Raw genomic sequence first — 25,987 nt, forward strand, 5'->3', positions numbered from 1 at the left:
GAGAGAGAGAGAGAGAGAGAGAGAGAGAGAGAGAGAGAGAGGAGTGACCGACCTGAGAGTTTAAACAAACCAGAGAGCCCGACAGAGCAGAGCTCACACACTCTCTCTCAACACACACACACACACACACACACACACACACTCTCAACACACACACACACACATTCATACAGCTGTTCGGCGCTTGAGGGAAACTCTGCTGAGCTTTCCACCGGCGAGCGGCGCTGAGGTAGGATAGTGAAGATATCACCTCACCGGTGTGTTTTTATTATAAAACATAGATGCACGCTTTCTCAGTCTGACTCCTTAAACTGTTGATAAATTGTAAATTCAACAGAGATGCGTTTGACTTGAGTTTGTGATATTTTTTGCCTTGATTTCATTGCAAATTTTGTGTTGTAGCTGCATGATTGCCTCGGCTTTAATGGGATCTTTTAAGAGTTTGAAGTCTTTTCATTTTTGTGTTTTTCAGAAAGAGTGAGACAGCTGTACCTGAAAAGGACGCACAGCTGATTGAAGAGGACACAACCAAGACAGAGCTGAAGGATTTGGGATAAGACAGACCAGACCTTTGCCCTCCTCTCTCTGCAAACGCTCACCCCCCCCAAACCCCTCGGAGGATCTCCCTCTCAGACGTCGAGAGGCCGTCTGGTTCTCCAGAGGGCCACCAGTGGCTGAACTTGTACCGATGGAAGCCCCGACCCTGGCTGACATGGGAGACCTGTGTCACCCGCGCTCTTGCTCTCCGGAGGGGGAGACGGTGTGCGCGGCTCTGGCCCGTTACGAGAACACCCTCCGGGACGCCATCAGGGAGATCCAGGTGGACGTCAGCGCCTTCAAGGTGGGCATGGAGCGCCGCCTGGAGGAGACGGCCAACCTGGGCGGGCCCCTCGGACGAGCCGTGGCTCAGCTGCAGCAGGAGAACCGGCAGCTCCGGGGTCAGCTGGAGGCTCTCACCCTGCAGGTGGAGCTCCTGAGTGGGATGGCGTGCGACAGGAGCGCCTTGCTCCTGAGCAACAACAACAACCACAGTCAGAATCACAAGAACCACCTCAGTGACATTCAGGAGAACCAGCAGGAGATAAGAGAGGTGATCTACGGGAAGGGTCAGGCTCACACTCAGAGCCAGGCTCTCCTCCACATCCAGTCCTGCGGCCTGGGAGGTCAAGGCCAGACCTACGGTGGCCTCGGCGGTCAGTCCGGTCCCGCGTCCCCACCCGTCTCCTTCTCGTCCTCCCCGAGCTCCAGCAGTCCTCCCGTGGGCTCCAGAGTCTCCTCCATGGTGACGGGCCCAGCGTCAAGCAGCAGCCCCTCCACCGCTCGCTTCTCCAGCCGAGCCACGTTCGCCGTGTCCAGCAAGACTAACGTGAGTACCCCACTGCATGTTAGTGGAGAACAGGTGGTGGACGCTTTCATTGGAGGTCACTTTACAACAGTGTTATTTATCTGATGTACTCAGTGTGTTAAAGCTGCATTCTCTCTAGTGTCCACCAGGGGGCGACTCCTCTGGTTGTATAGAAGTCTAGTCTAAAATGACTCTACTTCTCTCTTGATTTATTCCCTCAGTAAACATTGTAAACATGAGTTTATGGTCTCAATCTCTAGTTTACAGTCTTCTTCAATACAGCATGATGTTCATTTAGTACATTATGCTCCATTTAGAGTCAAACAGACCATGAAGCAGGGGATGATTTAGGGGGCGGGGCTATACAGTGATTGACAGGTCTCTACCAGAGACGTATACGGCGTCTCTACGTCACTCCTCCTCAGTCCAGATATGGTCACTTCCTGTTCACCGGTTGCAAAAAACACAACACGGCGACGGCCGTAATCCAAGATGGCGACGGCGAACTCGCCAAACTCGCGGCTTCAAAACATCAGTCCACAAACCGATGGGTGACGTCATGATGACTACGTCCACTTCTTATAGTGTCAAATGAACTCAAGTGCCCCTTCATCGACACCACCCATCTGACTCCAAAGAGTATTCATTTGCATTTATTTTAACTTTAAAAAAATTATTATTATTTAATACAATTGACTCGCTCAGTCCTGCCCCTTTTTTAACCGTTTAACATCCTGGATGTATCCTTCAAGCGTATATATTTCAAACCATTTATCTGTTACTTATAGCCAACAATTTCAAACATTTCAGCCAATCACCCGTTACTTTTAACTCACTGTTCCACATGTCAAGAACCGCCTACATCTCCAGTCTTAAGGACGCTCATCCAGGTCAACTCATAGTCTGTATCCTGATGCACACGGACGCTCTTGTTTGGACTGACCCACCACTTGGAGGGAAATGTAATAAACGATAGCAGAGGAGGTGGGCTAATCCAGTCATTGCGATGTAATTGTCCTTGTTGGGAAACTACAGGGCTGCTGTGTTAAAAGAGGCAGAATGTGAGTTTGACTGACGCCGTGTTGCATTGTGGGTTGTGTGGTTGTCGTCATACGAGTCGCTTGGCGGTGTCGCTGCGGTTGCACAACAGCCCTCCACCAGGACGTATGAAGAACGGTTACACGAGTCCAGCAGGCTCCTGGGAGGTGAGGTTAGTGTGGTCTCGTGGTTTTCAGACCTGAGTCGAATATGTGAAGTCAGCGTTGTGAAATGTAGTGCCGTGGTTAGTCATTAGCGCCGTCATCCTATAGGTCCAGGGTTCTTGGGGGAAATTCTTGGCTTCACGTGAACGTTTACGCGTCTAGGGTTACATTATATTCAATCACTGCATCGATGGTGAGCAGATGTGTCTGTGTTTTAGTACTCATAGTTTCTGATTTACTATCTCTGTAATGTTTTACTGTCACCTCGGGATGCTGCTCGTGGAAGTACGTCCTTGCAGAGTTGGACTTGGAGTCCCATACAGTAGTTTGATTTATCTCCTCTTTTAGCTTGACTTGCTTCTGATGAAACCAAAGAGAGAGAATCTCCTGACTCAAGACTTCATGACTCAGACAGTTTTTCTCCTGGTCATAAATGTATTAGGTTTTTAGAAAAAGTCTATGCAAGCTGAAAGTGATCTAGAGTTTTGTTTTCTTTAGTCCTCCCATCATCAGGTGATTGAATACACATGAGAGGGTTTCTGTGTTGTAACTCAGACCTAATGACAATAATATTCCAATATTCCACTCATACTCCCATTGACATGCAGCTGTGACTGCTCTCGGTGAGATCGGTGTTTAAAACCTGTTGATATCAAAGTCCTTCATGATGCTTAAAAGAAGGTTTGTTTCTCCTTTCCAATGAGAAATGTGGGCTTTTCTTTTGAGCATGCATCTCTGCAAACTGTCAGTAGTTGGTTTGTGTAAAACTACTGAACAACGTTGACCATAAACAGGAAAGAGGTTTATGTGTTGGTGGAATATGAGTGTTCCATAGACTGTATATAAGAAGTGAACGTAGTCGTTGTGACGTCACCCATTGGTTTTTCTGTGGACTGATGTTATGAAGCCTCGAGTTTAACGATTTTGCCGTCGCCATCTTGGAATTCGACCGTCACCATCTTGTTGTTTTTTGCAACCAGTGAACAGGAAGTGACCATATATGGACTGAGGAGGAGTGACGTAGAGACGTCGTATACGTCTCTGGTAAGAGACCTGTCAATCACTGTGTAGCCCCGCCCCCTAAAACATCCCCTGCTTCATGGTCTGTTTGACTCTAAATAGAGCATAATGTACTAAATGAACATCATGCTGTATTGAAGAAGACTGTAAACTAGAGATTGAGACCATAAACTCATGTTTACAATGTTTACTGAGGGAATAAATCAAGAGAGAAGTAGAGTCATTTTAGACTAGACTTCTATACAACCAGAGGAGTCGCCCCCTGGTGGACACTAGAGAGAATGCAGCTTTAAAGACATGAAGCAATGACTTCACTTGGCAGAACCGGAGGTTGCTGCTTGCAGTGTGCATGTGAACGCTGTCAGTGTTACCTAAATTCCGGGAAACCTTGTTTGGTATTTCTTGGTTTGCGAGGACTTGTTACTTCTCAGTGCTGAAATAACCTGATATCAGCCAGTATGTCAGCCTGGAGGGTTTCCTACCAGAACAATCGTCAATCAATCAACAGCGGCTTTGGATGTAGTGTTATATATTTATTACCTAAAGTAAACGGTAAAACCACAGACATGAAATCACATGTCAAACTGTTTAGCTTTACAAGTAGCTCAAAGCCACAGTGGTTAACTTGAATGGCAGGAGACGATGTTGTTTACTTCCAGGGCACTCTGACCCGCTGTGGAACGTTTACGGGGCCAGTATTGAGATGGTCTTTTTTATCATTTGGGGCAGAGTGGTTCCTTTATGAAGCTCTGTATGTTGTCTCGCCTGTAGACTCACAGCTGTATTCTCAGAGTGTGTTTGACGGGCTGCAACAGGCGTGAGGTTGCGTTTTTTGGAACCTGTTTTAAAGATATTGAGGTCCTGATTTTCCCAAATTGTAAGTGCTGCAGCAACAAGCGTCTGCACGGCATGTTGACATGCACACATTCAGGTACAGATAAGTCTCACAAAATAGTTAAAAACACACGCACACATTATGCAAATGAGCTGTTAGTCATGCATCTTTAATTACCAAACTATGCGGTGGATACAACAGAGGAATTTTATCTTCTGTGAAATCATGTGGTCAGAGCTAAACAACAAAGGGCACCTTTGTTTCTGTGTGTCTCTGCTGTGGGAGATCCCCCGCTGTCAGCCGAACACACACATCGGATCAAACACTGTGAAGTGTACGCGCACAGAGGTTCCCTGTTTGTGGCTTCTCTGCTCACATCACGGTGATTAGCTTCATTGGATTCATTTGGATTGAATCATAATTAAAGCTCGTTCTTCCTGCCACAACCTCACCTGTTGTCTGTGCAGCCCGTGATCACGGCAGGTTGAGTAATGGGACGAAAAAAAAAAAATGCTTATCCTTGTGACTATGCAACGGTCAGAGCTACTGACGTAGTTTTAAAAAGCGAGAAAGACCACTCATGGTGATCGGGAGGGGAAGTGGAAGGTTCCATCAAACCAACAGGACTTTAAACCACGAGACAAGTGTTCACCACAGTGTGTCCCAAGGTGTTGTTGTGGTTTTCGTGGCGGTCTTTCTAAACCTAACAAAGTGGGTTTTGTTGCCTAAACCTAACTCAATAGTTTTGTTGTCTAAACCTAACTTAAATGTTTTGTTGTCTAAACCTAACTTAGTTTTGTTGTCTAAACCTAACTTAATAGTTTTGTTGTCTAAACCTAACTTAGTTTTGTTGCCTAAACCTAACTTAATAGTTTTGTTGTCTAAACCTAAGTTAATAGTTTTGTCGTCTAAACCTAAGTTAATAGTTTTGTTGTCTAAACCTAACTTTTGTTTTGTAACATAATGTCATCCCTAAAGAGGAAGTTGTTCTGAGCGACACACACAAAAAACGGACAATTTGTGTCTCTCTACACATGTTATACAATATATTCCATTTCCTGACTACTTCACGAGCTGCTGTGAGACTGTGTTGGTCTGTCAGAGATTGACGTGAAGAAGACATAAAGCTCAGCTCAAACAGGCCTGATGGACATGAAGCACTGACAGTTAATGGCTCTGATCCAAAGTGAAGCTCTGTCTTCCTGCCTGCTCTCCAGCTGTTACTGTGCACCTTCACCGTGACTTCCCAAGCTCCCCAACAGGACACACACACCTGCACACACACACACACACACACACACACACACACACACACACCTGCACACACACCTGCACACACACACACACACACACCTGCACACACACCTGCACACACACACACCTGCAGCATGACCTCGTTCGTATGGAAAACTCGCCTGCAGCACGTATCTGTATGAATTATGAACACTTTCTTTTCTCATCTGTCTCTTTGTCTTCTCTGCGTCCTCTCTCTGTTCTTCGGATCAAATTAAAGATTTGGTGATTGTTAAATTTAAATATTCTGCATTTAAAGGTGTGTTTGGTTTATTCCTCCCACTCTGCCTTTATTGACTAAAACATTCACAATTAATTTCTTGCAATAGTTGGGAAATTGAGACCATAAACTCACGTTTACAATGTTTTACTGAGGCAATAAATCAGTCATATTTTGACGCCTCTGATCCAGTTTTCTGATTCAGCACATCGGAATTCGCATAAAAATACTTGAATGGAAACCCAGCTGTGTGTTTAATAGTGTGTGTGTGTGTGTGTGTGTGTGTGTGTGTGTGTGTGTGTGTGTGTGTGTGTGTGTGTGTGCGCTTCCCATCTGGAAGGTTTTGGAGGTCTGTAAAGAGGCAGCTGTGCGGCTCTTTTCTATCCCCTAATGGTTCTGGGGCAACTGGAATTAGTCAAGATTAGGATTAGGACAAAGACCTAAACCTCCTCAACAATGTCTCCTCTTCCTCCTCTGGTTCTCCCTCCTCACACACTTTGCCATCACACACACACACACACACACACACACACACACACACGTCAGCAGACAACACCGCTGTTGCCAATTACAGTGGCCAAGGCAGCCGCCTCAATGGGCCATTGTGTGGGTTCTTGAGCTTTATTGGGAATACATTGAGTGAGGGATTACACAATCAACCCTCCTCTCTCACTCATTCCTCTCCATCTCTCACCCTCGTCTCACCCTCAACAAATGTTTAACCAGAGGCTGACACTTTTATTTTCACAAAATTCAAACTGTTTTGATCAATTTGAATTCAGATATTGAGCTTGAAAAATCCGATCTTAATGATAGAAATAAAAAAATAAATAGTGATTTTAAAAAGAAATAGAAAATATAATGCATTAAATACAATAACATAAAAGAAGAAGAAAAACAACAACTTGAAAAAAAAAAAAACTAAAGGTCCACTCATTGGCTTTTACAAAGTCTTTCAACAACATCTCACTGTCTTCATCAGCGAAAAAAGTAAAAAGACAAATTATGATTTGATCTCGTTTGAATTGTGCCATGAATCACACATATGATGTTTGTCAATTTAAAATCATCAAGAAAGTCTCATTTTGTCATAAAACTAATGACATTTAAGTAATTAAAAAGGCTACACACCCAACATAAATTGACGAACCTCACACGTTTAATTCATGGCAAACTTCAAACGAGATCAAAAAATATTTGTCTCTCGCCGTTGACGACCGTACATATTTCTTCTGAAATAAGACACTTAGCCTCTCTATAAACAGCCTGCGGCACAAACTGAGATGTGGAGTTTGACCAATGCCATTGAGCTGCATTATGGGAAATGTAGGCTCCGGTGTTTTTGGAGCTTGACACTCAGAGTCGGGACATCTTTACCTCCGCTGCTTCGATTTTGACCCGTTCTTGTTTTAAATATAATGCTAGATTGTCACTTTAAGATTTTTGTTTGTGGGGAAACAGTTTTATACCTATGTTGCCAATTTCATAGCCAACAAATGTAGCATCAGTTACAAGCTCCACCGTATCAGAGGTTGACCGGATTAAAATAAGTACTGTAACGTTTCTTCATTTGTATCATTTTGTTTCTTGTTTCTGGCACAGAAACACACACATACCTACAAATACCTTTCCAAACCACTCCTGTACCGCTCCACTACTGCACAGAATAACACATTCCTCTTTCTCCAAATGTTTGTGTCCGTTAGCAGATGAACAGATCTGATTAGCACGGTCAAGCCAGAGGGTTATCTACTATTCCCTATCGACGCACAGAGACTTGGGTGCATTTGATTTATGGCTCCGTACGTTGTGTAAGAGGCACTTTCTTTGGATTGAAAAGTTGAGTTTTGCGGCAGTTGTGGATGTGTTTTCCTCGTATGGGCTCAAAGTACAGGCCGTATAGATGTCGCACGAGTTTCCACTTAAAGGTGCTACATGCAGCAATTCAACATCGGTAAATCGTTACCGTGCACATTTCTTGCGGTTTTCCCACTGTCGTCAGTGTGGTGCAAACTGAGCAGACGTTTTGGTCGCCGGTGGCTGGCATAAAAAGAATCTAGCGTCTAGCAGGAAGCAACAGGATTTATAGGAAATGTGGTTTTCATTTTGAGAAACATCTGTACCCATAACACCACGGCTGTGAGACAGAAGCTCCCCATTGTCTCCACCCTTGTCTCATTTTTTAAACAATTATACCAAACTATGACAATGTCTGAGTCTTACGCATTAAAGCTACAACTTGATGGTCTGATTCAGTCCTACAGAGGAACCAGCAAGTTAAGTGAACGGTGATGTGTGTTTGTCAGTCAACGAATCTTCATGCAACGATTCGTATGTTATGAAAAGTTATTTCTCATTTTTAGAGTGTTTTCTTACAACAGTCCGGCAACACGTGTTGATTTTTGCTCGTTACGTGAATACCGTCTTTTCAAAATAAACTTCTGTCTTCACAGGACAAAACTACTTTGTTAGGTTCAAGAAAAGATCGTGAAAATATTTAGTTAGGTTTAGGAAAAGATGGTGAAATATTTAGTTAGATTTAGGAAAAGATCGTGAAATATTTAGGTTCAGGAGAAGATCGTGAAATATTTAGGTTCAGGAAAAGATCGTAAAATATTTAGTTAGGTTTAAGAAAAGATCGTGAAATATTTAGGTTCAGGAAAACATCGTGAAATATTTGGTTAGGATCAGGAAAAGATCGTGAAATATTTAGTTAGGTTTAAGAAAAGATCGTGAAACATTTGGTTAGGTTCAGGAAAAGATCGTGAAATATTTAGTTAGGTTTAAGAAAAGATCGTGAAATATTTGGTTAGGTTTAGGAAAAGATCGTGAAATATTTCGGTTCAGGAAAAGATCGTGAAATACTTAGTTACATAACAATTGATATCGTGGGATACCTACGACGTGCAGCACATTTAATTCTCGTAGGTATCGCTACGAACGCTGTATTATGAGAACAGCCTGTGTGAGTTGGTACAAATTCCAACAAGTCGTACTTTGTCTCCCTCCATCCCCTCCTGTGAACCCATTATCTCCATCTCGCACTAACATTACACAAGTTCACCTCGATGCTATCTGTTTCTACTCACTCAAGCATCACACCACTACAGTGTTAGTTTAGTCACAGTCTGAGAACACTCTGATGGATAGATTGTGCTAAAATCTACTGATCCCAGTCCAAACTCAATTGCACTGTGATTACTGGCTGCTGCTGCTGCTGCACACGTTTACATTCACAGACCTTCCTGTAGCATTAAGTTATAGGAAAAGGTGGAACTGCGATGATATGCTTGGTGCACAGACCTGTTTTGTAGACTTTTTCGTGCACCTATACATGAAGCCAGCAGTGGTGAAGCACGAATGAAGCGTCTAATGTCAATCAGCTAATTCAAGCGCGACTTTAATGTTCTGCTTGAACTAACGTTACGCTCCGGTCGCACCATCAGGAATGTGTTGTGTAAGAAAGACAAACATGGATGGTGTTGTATAATAAGGAGCTTTAGATGGAATTCATCCAATCAATTATATCGTGCAGATATTTAATTTAACTGCCTCATATGACTCTCTGGTAAATTAATTAATACTTGTTTTATGACTGTAATTTTCAAGTAACTTTATGTCTTTAAAGCTACTACGAGGAACATTCATTTTGAGTGGATTTTCACATTCCCTGCGGATTAAAGCTGTAGTGTCTCTGAGCACCAGAGTCCCTTTAGAAAACCTCTCATTCTACTGCAGCAGGGTCTGACAGTCTGCCCCTCTCAGTCCTGGTTCTGGTTCTCCCGTTGCCTCCCTTCCCTCCAGCGGGTCCAGCAATACGTTCTGGGTCTCCAGCAGAGAGGAGAAGCTCTGCTCCTGAGGAGGAGGAGGAGGAGGAGGAGGAGGAGGAGGAGACGCTGCTGCCAGGGGCTGAGCTCTCCTCCTCCCTCCAGAGCTCCGACTGCAGGTCCAAGGCTGCAGGTCAAGCCGGATCTGGGTCTTGTCCACGGTGGACCGGTCTCTGCTGGAGGATCTGGGTCTGTCCACGGTGGACCAGGTCTCTGCTGGAGTCTGGGCTGAAGGAGTTTCTGGTGAACCTGCATGATGTCATCTGGTTTCACCAGAATCCGACCCGGTGGCTCCGATGACATCATCAAGAATAACTCTATAGAAACAGACCATCTTCTCTCTGATGGTCTCTGTACTGATGGAGGTCTGATAGAGGACCAGGACTACACTGAGACTGGTTCAGGACCAGTTAAAAGCTCCTCACAGTAACTTTAACCTTTAACAGATGGCTTAATGAGTACGAGTGTGCTTCAGTCAGGGTTTCACTGCAGAGCAGAGGTGTAGTGTTGTTTATCTCCATGACAAAGACATTTGACATTCACACTCTTGTCCGTGGAGACTCTCCAGACTGAGCCAGCTCTGATACTGTTGACGTACAACTCCTGGACCTCTGTTTGTACTCAGATCCTAGCAGCACCCATCCATCCATCCATCCATCCATGCAGTCCTCCCTGCTTCTCTGTGGCCCCTTCCTCACCCTTTAACCCCTCCCCCAACCTCTTCCTCAGAGCTCGGCTACGTTTTAAGGCTGGATTCCTGGCACCAACCCCCCCCCCCCCCCGTGTCTATTAATACAGCCATGAGCAAGACAGAAAACAGAACTCCAAAACACTCAATATTTACTGAAATTGCAAATATATGAACTTGCTTTTAAACCTGATTTATCATTTTACCAAATATCATTTCACTGCACTATCGTTATTAACTAGCATGAGTGGTTTGGCAATACAAACTCACTTATCGAGACCATTTTGAAGACGTAGAAAACAATATATATCTACGATATAGAAGAAAGAAACTGAAAGCAGGGCACAGCTGAAGTTAGTGTGTGTGTGTGTGTGTGTGTGTGTGTGTGTGTGTGTGTGTGCGTACACATGCTGGGGGTTTAACAGAGGTATGCGGCCACTCCCTGGCTACCCCTGGCTCTCTTAATGACTTCCAGACAATAGGCCGTGTTCCCGTCATCATCTCTGTGGAAACAGGTTAATAACTGACTGGCCGGTGGGAGAGCTCGCCCCCTCGGTGGAACCAGTAAGCCTGACTGGAAGTGGACTTTAGAGGTAGATTTCTTTAAGGTTGCCTCTTGGGAGTACTTTACAATGCCATTTAGCAGCACTCACATCCAGTGTTTTTTTGGAATAATGCCCAGAAGGCGCTTTAAGGAAGATTGTTTTTTAAGAGGTTGGGTGACACGGTGCGGGGGGGTCACGGTTGAGAGAGTAGGAGTTCCACGGGAGTTTTCAGGTTTTGTCAGACATTAAGTCTCCCACCACGGGGGGGGGGGGGGGGGGGGGGGGGGGGGACGGTGACCCCAGATATAACTGGGGCTCAGCAGAAGTGGGAACATGACCTAGAGTTAATTTATCTTCCTGTCAATCAGCAGGAGGATGAAAATTCAAAATGTAAACTTCTCCAGAGGTTGGATGATGACGTAGACGTTTCCACAACAAGATTGAAACTTTGAAGGAGCCCTGCAGGGAAATGGCAGCGGCTACAATAACAGCATCAACTGAGTAATAAATAACAATATGGAAAATGGTAAATGTTTAAATGAGACACAGCTGGCAAGTTCAACACTACAACATGTTATGTGGAAATATTTAATGAGGATATGAAGAAAAAAAAAAAAGAGTTCTCTCTAAGTGGTTTTATTTCATCATCTTTTCCTAAACCTAATAACCAAATTGTTTCCCATGAAGACAGAAGTTTATTTTGAAAAGACAGTATTCACGTAACGAGCAGAAATTGACACGTGTTGCTGGACTTTCGTAGGAAAACACACAAAAAACTTTTCATAAGACGTAGTATGAGGATATTTTGAATAACTACATGTGATGCTGAAATGATGACTGAATGTACTATTTGTTACCAAACACACTAATAAACCTGTCCTAGTGCCTCATACAAGTTAACCTTTACACACAAACACAGAGACATATTCACATATTTATTTCAAACACATGTATAAGATCTGCCAGGCTGAACAACTTGAATTGACAGAACAGAGAAGACTGCACCAAAGTAAAAACAGATACACAGAGTGGTCAGTCGTGGACCGTAAACACATGAATCACCTGTCCAGTGTCAGCTTTTCCTTAGAGATGGGAGTGAAGCAAGAGGTGACACAGACTGTCTGTGTTAGGACCTCTCACCTACCAGAGGGCAGCAGGTTAGACTCCTCCGCCTCCTCCCAACCTCCTCCTCTGGCTCACTGCCGGGAACAAGAGGAGTAGAGGAGGACGGGAGGCGGACAGGGAGGACAGGGGGAGTCTCTCTCTCTATTGTTGCCATATGTTGGAGCTAGAGGAGGGAGTGAAAAATGATATTTTCCCTCACAGCTCAAAAATCCAAATAGACTTATTTGAGAAGTTGCCAGGTAGTGCTGCATAAATGGTAGAACTAAAGGAAGGATCATGAAGTGTTCAAAGTCTCCGGCCAGGAATTTATTCAATATTTGTTGTTGATCGAGACCAAAAGAGACAAAAAATATCAATACACTTGAGTATTGCGGTATTATGTTTTTCAGATACAGAAACACAATTTTGAATTTTAATTAATAGCCTTTATGCTAACGATTAAGGGTTGGTCTTTATGCTAACATTACTCTGTTTGCTTTGTGCAACTGGGTTAGACTTAATGCTAATGTTACTGGGTTAGTATGTGTGGTAATGTTACTGGGTTAGCCTTTGTGCTAACGTTACTAGATTAGTTTTTGAGCTAACATTACTGAGTTCGTTTTTGAGCTAACGTCACTGGATTAGCCTTTGTTCTAACATTACTGGATTCGTTTTTGAGTTAACGTCACTGGGTTAGCTTTTGTGCTAACATTACTGGGTTAGCCTTTGTGCTAACATTACTGGGTTAGCCTTTGTGCTAACATTACTGGGTTAGTTATTGTGCTAATGTCACAGGGTTCATTTTTGAGCTAACATTACGGGGTTAGTTTTTGTTGTGCTAACATTACTGTTTGTATTTTGTATTGTGTGTTCTTTACACGACTAATAGTTTTGTCTGTTGTCGTTGCTGCAATGGCTCATGTGTTTGACTAATCATTCTACACTTCTACATCACTCCTGGTTCTTCTGGTATTGGGAGAGTACCTACTGTACTCTGAATTAGGAGCTAAAGAAGTCCCTTTAAACGGCCTTTAAAGAACCACTATGCAATAAATATAGGGGTTCTTAGAGCTGTGTAAACAACGGATTGTTATAGACCTCAAACTCAGCAGATATAATCAGGGGTAAAGTAGCTCAGGTACAGATAAGAAGTTGTGCACTGTCCCTGTCAAATAAAGAGATAAATAAAAGCAGAAAAACACTCTTGGTTTCCAGATGCAGTTTGCGGAGAATCAAGCACAACATCTTATCTTTTTTTAAACTGTAACCTGCATTCAGCAGCACTTTTGTATAAAGATAACTTTTCTCAGCACAGTTGCTCTCACCTTGCAATTAGGATTTTTATATCCTCTCAGTTCAAAGGCTGGGCATGTTTTCCACTCTCAACCCAAAGTGGTATTCCATGCGACTTTTCTAGCAGAGAAATTGCAGGCTGCTTGAATGTATTTGAAGAACAGGTGTCTTTCTTCCTCCTAGAGGATTCCTCTGTAGACTCCCCGGGAGGAAATTACAGAGCAGGAGTTCCTTGTCAATAAGTGTTTCCCCTGAAAGCTGAGATGAACCCAGCTGATGTCTTTACAGTAGAACACCAGCTTCTTGCTCCATATGTTACATCTGCTTTATACTGCTGCTGCTTTTATCCGTCCTTCAGTAAAATGTCAAGTCTTTGGCTGTCAGTCTTTTATTGTAGTTGACGCTGATGGATGGCAGTTCACAAGCTTTGTCATAATTCAAAATGTGTAGCATCCTGTCCGCCTGTCACCTCACTCATTCAGCTCATTGCTGTCAACACAAAGGCTTCTTCCTGCTCATGCGGGGTCTCGATGGCAATCTTTGTGTTTTGTTTCAGATAAATTAAATGAGTACAAAAGTTAGGAACAGTTAATGGCGAGTGTGTCTCTGTGTGTAAAATCCAGACTGAAGGTGAAATGTTCCGAAAACAAGCAAGATGGCGGCAGAACAGAATTAGCAAAGCATTATGGAAATGAAAAGAATTGCAACAGATTTTTAAACACAGTAGATAAATAATTACTTAATAATTAAAGACATTATCTGCTTTTTTGCACAAAGTTTAAAGTAATTTCCGCCGTGCAATGTGAAAATGATTATTGTTATTGTGACTGAAAGCCGCAGTAAAAATTAGATAAACTGTTTATTTAAAGCTGAGAATTGGCACTTAAATATCATATTGTTTCACTCCAAATTCAGCATGCAGTACAAAGCCAACACAACAATGTGTGACCGTTCTGATACTGCGTGTTTCCCAGCAGTCTAAAGTGTACCCTCGTCAAATTTTCACCCTCCAGCAGCCGAGTCGTCCCGTCCACACCTCACCTCCCACCCCTGCAAAGTCTTTATTAAAGTGTCAGTGATGAAGACGCCTCTGACAGCTTAACAATATCCTCTGCTTAAACACAGGACGCTCACCCAGCAGCACCCTCATACCTCCTCCTGTTTGAATAGACGGGTTTCCACGGGCACGTTGTCCCAAAGCAAACATCTAACATTGTGGCTAACTTCCACTGAGTTAACACTGGAAGAGGTGTGGGAATCTTTAGTCTTAGTATAGAGACATCTGCTTAAAGGATTCAGGTTGCGATAGATTATAATGTATCAGGACAAAATGTGAGGCAACATCTATAATTAATCAACATAAATGTCGCCATTTGATTTCTTGTACTTACGTTAGCTTGAAGCTAACTGTTGGCAGAGTACAACAAAACAAAATAAAACATTACCAATACAAGTTGGCAGCCACATTTCACATTTTTTGTGTTTTACTCCACATGGAAAGTTAGCTACAGCTGTTTAGGACACATTTTTATTCATCTTTTTCTGTTCGGTGAAGGCTAAATTCTTACCAGTGGTCATTTTACCAGAATTTTATTTGGGCGAGTAAGCAAAGTTTTGTCCAGCGTTGACCTCAGTGTGATTACACAGTAAGTACAGGGTGAGATGGCAAAAATCAAGTATGATCAAACTCTTTCTTCTCCTCCCTCAGCTGCCTCTTCATCATCTTCTTCCTCCTCTTGGCCCTGCTCTAATGCCTCTCCACATTCCTGCTCTGTTTCACTCATTTCGTCCAAACATTTTCCCCACTCATGATGCAATGACGCACTCTCAGGGAGTAAGGGATTTGTTGTTCCCTGAGGAAAGCAACGGGGAGCTTTCGTCTGCTTACACTTCTGTCACTCCAACACGAGTCTGTTATGAATCGGATTGTTTATAGGCCTACGTTACCGGTACATTCATGGGAAGTTCCTCTTCCATGTCGTGCGGTTAGAGGGTGACGGGCGCTAACGGCAGCGCAGACTAAACAAACTGGTCAATCAGCTTTATCTGATTTACTTTATAGAAGTCAGGGACAAACTAGGATTAAGTTAAATGTAAATACACACTCCTGTATGTCCATCCAGTGTCCCCCACACAGTTGACAGCTCAACTCAGTCTATTTTAGTGTCATCTTCGTATGATGGTTTCTACTTTTAGAAGCTTATCTTTAGGCAGCAACACTCTAATAAACGTGTCGGCCAATATAGGGAAACGTGACTGATAACAGTTAATGCAGCTGATGGGTTGATGTGATGATGTCTTTAAATTTGATTCCTTATATACAAGAGTACTCTGACCCTTGGTGTGTCATTTTTAGGGACTATCGTGGGAAAAAAGTACTATTGATCACATATTTAAGTGTCCTATCCAGCAAGCATTTCTGTGTCCAAATCCATTAACTATCCACACGTAAAGCCATGAATGAGGCTGTATGATGGCACAGAGCTAAATGCTAACATGATAACATGCTGTTTTTTACCCAAGTCTGCACCGATAACGTTAGCATGCTAACGTTTGTTACCTTTAACTTAGGTTTGTTACTCCGAGTCTTCCTGCCTGAGCTCATTGTGTGCTGTTGCTTTTGTCCTGGTAATGCACAAATAAAAAATATCTAAGTATAAAAATTGTTCTCCAACATTTTGTCAAGGACAATAAAGACATTTTAGTCCCATCATGGAACAAATGGTTGTGGACGAAACACGTTCAGTAACAGTTTTCGCAAACTTAGACAGATGGGAATGGCTTTAGTTAAAATAGAATTTTGATCTGAAGATGCCGCTGAATATAAAGTTTAAAGTTATGACTATTTATCCTGTCGGGAACACAAACGTCTCAATCAAATTTAATTGCGATTCATCCAATGTTTGTCAAGATATCTCACTCTGGACCAAATCCAGAGTGAGATAGATTTTTTTATCTAAACTATGCTAAAGCTACCGCTACATAGACGTTGTGTAACCTGGACAATTTGAAACATTGGTCCAGTTGCGTAAGAGTGCACAATTTCAGTCACTATGGAACAGCTGTACAGTGTATTTACACAGGTTTCCATAGCTGGTGAGGACTTATATATCCACACCTAACCCAATGCATAAATATTTGCTGTGTAGCAGCTGCTAAGCGGCAGTACTGACCTCTGTGAGATCATTGCACTTGAGGGCTTCCCGGCTACGATATAACACCAGAGATAGCTCGTGTTCTGTGTCAGTTGGTCCCGTTCTTATTGAGTAACAAAAGGGAGATATTGTGTTTTTATTTTTCCATTCACTCTCACGACAAAATGGTTTTAAAATCACACATTTAGCACATAAACTAACAAGAAGACAGTGGATGGAAATATAAAGCATGGATGTAGAAATGTAAAAATATCAACAGTATGTCTTATATTTTAATCAAAGGTGATCCTCAAAACAGTAAATCAGTCCGTCGGGTGCAGAGTAAATCCGACAGATATCCGTTGTTGTTTGTGTCCTCAGGTTTCTGGTCAGTACTGTGCCATGTTAAAGTGTTAAGTGCCAGTGTGTTCTGCCAGCCACAAAAAAAAAAGACCTCGAGATACCAGAGAGTTTACAGGAACCTCAGCAGCTCCGCTATCATGTTTCCCCTCCTCTGACCCACTGTGGACGTCTGATGATCTGAGCACTTGAGCCGGGAAAGCTCCCCCCACCCCAAAGCCAGACATTCTGCAATTTGTCTCCCTCCTCCTGCTGGATAGCCAGCTGTTTCCACCCTCGCTACCACGTCCCTCGGCCTCATTTCCCATCATGCAATATGCAAATGCTCCCCTGTGCCTTCCTCACCTTTTCATGCATAAAGTCTTCACCGGGCGGCAACCTCCGGTTCTGCTGATTGAAGCCGATGTGGAAGGTTCTTAAAACTTGCATTCTCTCTAGTGTCCACCAGGGGGCGACTCCTCTGGTTGTATAGAAGTCTAGTCTAAAATGACTCTACTTCTCTCTTGATTTATTCCCTCAGTAAACATTGTAAACATGAGTTTATGGTCTCAATCTCTAGTTTACAGTCTTCTTCAACACAGCATGATGTTCATTTAGTACATTATGCTCCATTTAGAGTCAAACAGACCATAAAGAGGGGATGCTTTAGGCTGGGGCTACCTTGTGATTGACAGTGTCTTACGTAACTCCTCCGCATTCCAAATATGGTCACTTCCGTTCATTGGTTAGCGGAAAATCCAACATGGCGGCGACCGTATTCCAAGATGGCGACGGCAAAATCGTCGAACTCAAGACTTCAAAACGTCAGTCCACAAACTAATGAGTGACTTCACGATGACTATGTCCACTTCTTACATACAGTCTATGACATAAAGTCCTTACTTATAGGGAGGCTTAGTCCTGCCCCCCTTCCTTTGGACCACCATGGGACCTAATTTTGTCAAAAGAATATATGGTAAAATGTTGATGTTGGTGACGTACGTTGTGCGAGACGAGAGATGTAGTTCATCGAGCGGTTTTACACAAAACTAAATGAAACTACGACAAAATGAGACTTTCTTAACTTGCAAAATTATTTAAAATTGACAAACATGAAATGTGTAATTCATGGCACAATGCAAATGGGACATAAATTATTTCTTTCTTGCCATTGACTGCCATGCATATTTTTTGACAACACACACACACACACACACACACACACACACACACACACACACACTCTCTTCGTGCCTTGTTTTAACACACACCACCAGCATTCCTATATGGTGAGCTCAGACAAACACACACATTTACTCCCAGTCATTTCCTCAAGTGAGCACAGTGTGCAATCTCACAGAAGAACAGCATATTGTTCTGGATGTGTGTGTGTGTGAGACAGGAGGGGTAACAGTGGTGGTTTTAGGTTTCTGCCTCTCTAGAGACTTTATCTTTCTGCTGCCAAAAAAAAAAAAAAATAGAGTTCCTTTCTTTAATTCCTAAACAGGTTGATTCACGCACATTACGGACAACCTGTAGCGGAATCTCGACACGCAGATAGTTTTGGTTTCATCCGTCTCTGACATTTCGTGCCTCCAACCAAAAACAATGGAGGTAAATGGAAATAAGCCCATACCCGAAATGTTATGATCCACCAAAGTTAAGCACAATACGAGATGAATGAATCCCCTTTTTTTGTTATCTTCTCCACCATCTTGACTGTCAGGGATAATTCACCTTTCGCTAAGTCCCGCCCCTCAAACACAGACTGTCCAATCATAGCGTAGCATCAGCCAGTCAACTATCTCTGCTCCTTAGACTCTTATGCAATGGTTTCAAATGCTCTTCATTTCAAGCTAACCATGGTTAAACATTATGTTATAGTGAGATACTCATATATATATATATATATATATATATATATATATATATATATATATATATATATATATTTATATATACAGTGTATAGGATAGTGTTTTTTAGTACAGTGACGTCCTCAATCGCTTCATGTTGTGGTTTTTCTGACAGCAGACAAAAGCTGACCAGATGCTGCTTCTCTGCTTCCAAACACGCTGACGTTATCTAAACACAGCGCCGATGCATCAGTGGTGAAATAATGTTCTCGGTCAAACAAGAAAATCAGTCTCGTCTGTTTAATTCCGCTGTAACAGCCAAGCTTGAAACGCAACCAGCTGTTCAGGGGTGTTTGTTTGCCAAAGAGCTGAGGACGTCCATCCAACATGGCCGCCCGAGGGGGTTCGGAACGTCTCTCTCCGAAAGCCTCTTTCAGGGTCAGCGAGAGATAATAAATAAACATGTGGTTCGACGCTGACCTTGAGAAAACGTGCAATCAGCGCTGCACTGTTGACCTGAGTAGTGTTGTTCCGTGCCAAAGAGGGCCCGACTATCGCCGCACTAAGCTCCGTCTATCGGTCCGACGGGGCCACATGGTAAAGTGACAGCTTGACCCAGAACCTATGTGGGTCAGCGTCGCCACGTGGTGAAGAGCTCGAGAGAGAAGCGTCCGCTCGGGACGCCGATTAGAGACGTTGAGATGTGAACTGTAGATCCTGATGATGCGAGACATTAAAGAACTTGATCGCAATCACGGTCGGGCGGTCACGCTGCCGTTAGATTTTTTTTTTGGCAGCTCTCCCGTCGGTGACGGCGGCGCCTGATTTAAAACAAAAGACTTCTCAAGGCTTATCAGTGTGAGGAGAGGCAGACACGCTGAACAGAACAGCCCTCAACAATCAGCCCGTTTTATCCGGACACTTTGAAGTGTGCCGAGTCGTGTCGCGGCTTTGTCGTTGTTGTTGGTTCGTTTTTGTTTCGTCTGAAGTCGTTTCAAAAAAGCCCACATGTTGGAGGAAAAAAGTCCAAAAACCTGAAAAGAGTAAAAATGCTTCAGCAGTGACTTAATGAGCAGCAGACATCTGGGTTTCTTTTTTGGAAACTTGATGGCCCGACTCAAACATATTGGTTTATGAGTGACTCACGCGAGATTAGAGGGGAAAACAACACATAGAACTGTGGGCAATAAATCAATACAACTGATTAATGCCACATTTAGGACACGGCTTTGAAAACAGGGGCTCATTTTATCAAAGATTCACACACACACACAAGTAGCAGAACACGTCAGACATTTTGCTAAATGAAACACTTCAAAACTATAGTTTATAAAAACCTCATTGTGTCACAGTATGGCACACAGACGCTTCAAACTATCTGATCCTCTTTGAACCGGTTACACAATGCAGCGCTCAATCTATAATACTTAAAAAAAAATTGTTTTTTTTCTCTTTTTCATTTTATCTTTATTCGTTTAAGCATATTAACACTAAACATAGATATTCCAAAGTCTACATTCAGAACAGAGCACATTCTAAATAGAATACAAACACGGCAAAATAAAGAAAAACATGAATTACAGTTTTTCTCAATTGCTAATAAACGTCTAAAAACAAGCCTCTCGCTGCTCTGTTGGCCTCCATTGTTGTCAGCGAAGGTAAAATCTGACTTCACGCACCTTTAAAAAGCAATGAAAGGCGCTAATGTTCGCTATGATTCCATGTGTTTCAGAGTATTGAGCGAGAGGAGCCAATAGAGGTGGACCCCGTCCCGACGCATGCCGGTCTGGAGAACGGACACGCTGCTATCGCAGGTAACCTGCTGCTGTTTAAAGTCCTGGTAGTTCTGAGGAACACCTCGCTGACTGGTTTCCAATAAGAAGTTGTTCCGAGCGCCGCGAAAGAAATTTCGCTCAGCACGAAACCAATAGATCGATTGTGTTTCATGACTATTTTATATGGACTGCTGTGAGACGGTGTTGCATTACCTTACAAAGGTGATATGGCAGGTTGCTTATTTATCACATCCAGAAGATAAGGATTAATAAGCATTAGTTTCTAAATTGTGTTTTTGTCTAACTGTTAGTCCAATATTCAGTCCGCTTTTAGCTCTGTTTTGGTCTCCACCATCTCCTGAGAGAAATATATAGCTTTATACAACTTAATGCTCCACCTTGTTCACCAGCTAGTCTCTATCTTTGTCAGTCTGCCATTTGGTGATGGGCAGGTAAAGTACAGATGGCAGTTTATCCAATTTGTTTTATTGAAATAAGCTGTTTTTTTGGGGGGCTGGACACCCAAAACAATGAGCTAAAAAAGGATAAAAAAAACTGTAGAGTCTGGTGATGATTCTCTGTGGGTTTTTTAGTATAAGTCAGAACAGTCATTAAAGCCATTGTTTGCATAAAACACATCATCAATGTGATCATTTTACATCTTATTGTCCAACCAGAACATTCAGAGTTGGTACACGGAAAGATCTCTCCACCCGTTGACTTCCCCCACGAGCACACGGCCCCCGTCGCCATGAGGATGCCCCACCTCCCCATCACCGCTACAACCAAGACGGCGGAGATAAAGGGCGCCGACTCCCCCAGCAGCCCCGTCGGTTCTCGTTCCTCTCCGGTCTCTGAGGCTTCGCCTGCCGGCCAATCGGCTGCAAGCACCAACCAGACCCAACCGATAGAGGAGCCTCCAATTCAGCCAGGTGACTGTCTTTTTCTCACCTCTACCTCAACTGGTCAAGAGAACTTTCTCTTTGTATGATGAGGTTATGATGAAGCTGCGTTCATTGTGTGGTGAAAGTCTTTTTCTTTATTGCTGGTAGTATCTTCTACATGGACTCCTGCACCTATCAGAGCCCTGGGATCCCCCCGCCTTCAAGGTGAGCCGTGCTTTCAGAGACACATCCCGTTTGAGACTACGATATCATGATTTAATGATTTGTTCTTTTGCAGAGAAAGCGAACTCGGCCCCGGCTAAGTCTGTGACCTACTCGGGGCTTTTGCAGCATGACAGGTGAGAGGAAGGCGAATCGTGAGATCTTTTTTTTCCCGGATTAGGTAAAAACATGCGTTCTGACCCTTTCCGTTCCCTGCAGAGACGGTGACGTGAGCAGCGACAGGTCCTTCGGGCAGGGAGTGGAGAAGAGGCGGGAGCTGGTGAGGTCGCAGACTCTGCCACGTAACATCGGCGCTCAGGCCCGCCGATCCATCTTCGAGAGACTGGACTCTGAAGCCAGCAGCAGGTAAATGCATTGTCGCGACGCGGTTACGCTGGATAGTTTCCCCCTGAATATTTAATTAAACCATCGACCCGTGCTTTCTGCTCATGTACAGTCGCCCCAAACCGGCGGACTCCAAACCCACACTGAAGCGGTCTCAGAGTTTTGGGGTGTCCAGCGCCAGCGGCATCAAACAGATCCTTCTCGAGTGGTGCCGCTCCAAGACCATCGGCTACCAGGTAAATCACAAAATGCACACTTTTTTGCAGACGCACTTCCTGTTTGGAGCCGTGTTTTCTGACCTTCGGTCCATTTGTTACAAGCTGAAGCTCTTAAAGAGGATGCATGTTCAGCTTCAAATTGCACAAACATTACATCACTGCTGATTATTTTCCAGAGCAGATCATAGTTCATGTTCTGGTTAAATCTTGTTCCTACCTCCCAGTCGGTCAATGACATCAGTTTATTTCACTACAGCGTGAAAATTCAACTGGCAAAGACTTGCTTTGGGAATATAGGTCATCCGGTGTGTATTGTTCTATTATTGTCAAAATAACGCTATTATTGCACAGTTGTTTCATGGAAACTGATGTTTGTTGCATGTCCCAAGGGGACGTCTGATCTTTACAGCAGCGACGTAAAGTCAAGAAGCTAATAAACTCACGTTATCCGTTCCAAGATGTTCTCCAGCCGGTCCTTATTTTGGGTTTTACTTCTCTGGCAACAAAAAGCTGAGGAATGAGATGTTGTTCCTCAAACTTGTGTTACAGATAACAGATAACACACCACATCAGCTGGTCTCATATAATAATGTAACGTTGAACAAAAATAGACAGCCAGATGTTGAAAGATATTCATGATGTTGACCAAAAAATTATTTTCTTTTTCGATAGATGAGAAGCTGGAGCTGGCGCAGGTTTAGCCTAGCTTAGCATAACGACTGGACGCAGAGGGAAACGGCCAGCCTGGCTCTCTTCAAAGTTTAGAAATATGATGATGAATCCAGAGAAAATTAACTTTGTTTGAGGTATTTCTTTGTCTCACCAACACCCTCTCACCAGATCTGGCAGCTAACGCACTGGCTAGCTAATTTTCGTAACGCTAAATATGGCTATTAGCTGTGTAAATATCTAAAATGAAATATAAATACAGGAGGCAAATATAACACAATCTGCTTTCATCCATCCACACGACATTCACAACACAATGCAAACTCTTGAGACAGGAAGTGGACGCCATCTTTGTTACAACTTAACCATTTCACTACCTTCACCACGTGCAAATGTTTTAACGTTTTAAGGTATCTTTTGTTTTTACAAATCACTCCACAGTTTATAGAAAAAAAAGATGCATGTAAATTAGCGAGCATCAGATGTGTTGCTAGGCGCATTTGGAGACAGCTAGCCTAGCTGTTTGCTTCAGGTCCTTATGCTAAGCTAGGCTAATTGCCTCTCGACTCCAGGTTTTTACTTACTGGTGAGACAAGAAATAAAATAAGCGTATTTCCCATAATGTTGAGCACATTATTATATACATATATATATATATATATATATATATATATATATATTATATATATATATATATATATATTATATATATATATTACAGCCAAGGTGGGAAACATTCAGAACGATTTAAGCTAGCCAGCATTATTAAAATATTTACACAATTTGTCATAAATTGGCTCAACGTGTAAAATCTCCAGTATGGGATGACAAATAAAGAATAATGTGTTTTAAATTAGCCCAACTCCTGTCTGTTCGTCGACATAACTTAACCCTGTCAGCGCACACCGCCGCGCTAACATGCTAATTATCCGCCTCTCAACTGTAGAGGTGTGTGGAGGCGAGGGGTCCCCGTGATTATAGGGGGGGGTCCTTGTGTGTTTTGAGGGGTTGAGGTAGTTTTGAGTCACGGTTGAGAACGCCGTCACACTCCGGGACCATTCTCTCCCTCACAGCAGCCCCCCTCTGTGCCAGCAGCTCCATGTGGCTCCGGTTAGAGCCGAGCCGGGCAGAGCCAAGACTCTTATTAACTGGGAGCTCACACACACACACACAGAGAGAGAGAGAGAGATGTCCCTCCGATGACTTGACATGTTGCATTTCATTTAAATAGAACTCCAGACCAATAAAGCATTGTAAGGACATGATTTCAAAGGCACAAAGCAGCAGAAGGAACGTCTGTTTTATGCATCTTGTGACTTCTCTCTCCAGAACATCGAACTCCAGAACTTCTCGTCCAGCTGGAGCGACGGCATGGCTTTCTGCGCTCTGGTCCACTCCTTCTTCCCCACCGAGTTCGACTACAACTGTCTGTCGCCCGCCGACCGCAAACACAACTTTGAGCTGGCCTTCGGAACCGCCGAGTGAGTGACGGCAAAACACAGCGGACACAAAGAAGTGTTTATGTTTGTGATGTGATGCAGTTTAACCTCCGGTTCTGAAGAGGGAAGCCAAAGCTTCACGTGTTAAAAGCTGCATTCTCTCTAGTGTCCACCAGGGGGCGACTCCTCTGGTTGTATAGAAGTCTAGTCTAAAATGACTCTACTTCTCTCTTGATTTATTCCCTCAGTAAACATTGTAAACATGAGTTTATGGTCTCAATCTCTAGTTTACAGTCTTCTTCAATACAGCATGATGTTCATTTAGTACATTATGATCCATTTAGAGTCAAACAGACCATAAAGCAGGGGATGATTTAGGGCATATTCTCATCTAACAAAACAAATGAACTACTCCTTTAGTCTTGTTTCCTCAGACACGCCGTACCTCCGGGCTTAAACACCAGCGCTCCATTTAACGATGTGTTATTCTGCCGATAACGCCGCTGCGGCAGAATTAAGCTGATTTGACTGGAGAAGAAAAAAAACCAACCTATTCTGTTGGTGGCAGGATCAATCCTTCATGCGTACGGGTCACAGCTTTACATGTGACCTCCTAAAGAGACTTAGAGGACAGTAAACGTGGACGGATGATTACACGAGTAGTGTCTCTCTTTAACGCCTTTTAAAAAAACATGTTTGTATTCGAGACGTTAGATGCAGAATGCGGCTTAGACTGATTGATCAAGATTACTATTAATTATAGAATGAATCAGCAGACGATTTACATAATCGGCTAATTATTTCAGTAATGTTGCAGCTCCGTCTTCTTGAATATGAGGATTTGCTTCTTTTTTTCTGGTCTGTATCATGACTTGAATATCTTTAGTATTTTGGATGGATGATTTTAGGGCTGCTGGGTTTTAGGTAGTCGCGATTTTTCCGCCGTTTCCTTCACCGATCAAAACCCGTAAAACGATTTCAAAAGTTCAGACTGAATCCTGTTTGAAGTACGTCCTCGAGGCGTTAAAGGCCTCCCCGTCTGACTCGTCTTCTCTCTATGTGTGTGTGTGTGTGTGTGTGTCTGCAGGGCGAAGGCCGGCTGCGACCGGCTGATCGAGGTGGAGGACATGATGATCATGGGCCGTAAACCGGACCCCATGTGCGTCTTCACCTACGTCCAGTCCCTCTACAACCACCTGCGCAAGTTTGAGTGAAGCTCACCGTCTGCCGCTCTGCGCTCAGACGCTTCGACCTCTTCTTCACTTCTTTGAATCAGACTTTGAGCCGATTGGAGCTCCAGTGAAAGCCCGCACTGCCCCCTGGTGGTGGTGGGTCAGTGACCAGGCGTGCTTCAGTGCACACGGACTCATTGTGACGTGAGCTGTAATGAAGAAGACGAGTTCACACACAAAGGTCACGGGGTCGGTGTGTCAACACTAGTTGTTTTTCTGTGTGTAGTTGAGGTAAGAGTGCAACGGTTGCCGTGTTGTGTACATCTTTATTATCACCGCACGTGTTTGAAAGTGCGTATTAATCTTTTGATATGTGCAGCGGAGGAGAGGAGCGCTGACCTGAGCTGTTTGTGTTGAAGCAGAGCTCACGGTGTGATGTGTGCGTGTTGCTGACTGGTGTTTACATCCACACATGCTGTGGTGTTGAGGAGATGACGTTGAGTGATATGGAAAATGAAATCAATAAATTGTACAGTTTGACCCCTAAATGTGGACGTTGTGA

At 43.4% G+C, this 25,987-nt stretch overlaps 1 protein-coding gene across 2 annotated transcripts; it reads left to right on the plus strand.

The window, feature by feature from the left end:
* Positions 1-62: 62 nt before the first annotated feature.
* On the plus strand, positions 63-25,973 carry smtnl (smoothelin, like). Of its 2 annotated transcripts, none has more exons than XM_068706004.1 (10): positions 63-257; positions 473-1,366; positions 20,434-20,515; positions 21,154-21,408; positions 21,529-21,585; positions 21,659-21,719; positions 21,802-21,948; positions 22,040-22,163; positions 24,144-24,295; positions 25,341-25,973. In XM_068706004.1, the coding sequence occupies exons 2-10, from the start codon at positions 689-691 to the stop codon at positions 25,465-25,467; spliced, it is 1,683 nt and encodes a 560-aa protein (XP_068562105.1). In that variant the 5' UTR covers positions 63-257; positions 473-688; the 3' UTR covers positions 25,468-25,973. The 2 variants fall into 2 exon arrangements, with proteins under 2 accessions (XP_068562105.1, XP_068562096.1); XM_068705995.1 differs by having other exon boundaries at positions 63-229.
* The last annotated feature ends 14 nt before the right edge of the window (positions 25,974-25,987 follow it).

The sequence above is a fragment of the Cebidichthys violaceus genome, unplaced genomic scaffold (assembly GCF_023349555.1).
Source record: "Cebidichthys violaceus isolate CVI_PGR_0920_01 unplaced genomic scaffold, fCebVio1.0.p SCAF_1, whole genome shotgun sequence".
Lineage (NCBI taxonomy): Eukaryota > Metazoa > Chordata > Actinopteri > Perciformes > Stichaeidae > Cebidichthys > Cebidichthys violaceus.

Excerpts from the sequence above, each read along its gene's own strand:
- smtnl (XM_068706004.1), top strand. The coding sequence starts at position 689 with ATGGAAGCCCCGACCCTGGCTGACATGGGAGACCTGTGTCACCCGCGC. Across the intron at positions 1,367-20,433 it reads CCGTGTCCAGCAAGACTAAC|AGTATTGAGCGAGAGGAGCC; the intron begins GTGAGTACCCCA and ends CATGTGTTTCAG. Across the intron at positions 21,720-21,801 it reads GGGCTTTTGCAGCATGACAG|AGACGGTGACGTGAGCAGCG; the intron begins GTGAGAGGAAGG and ends CGTTCCCTGCAG.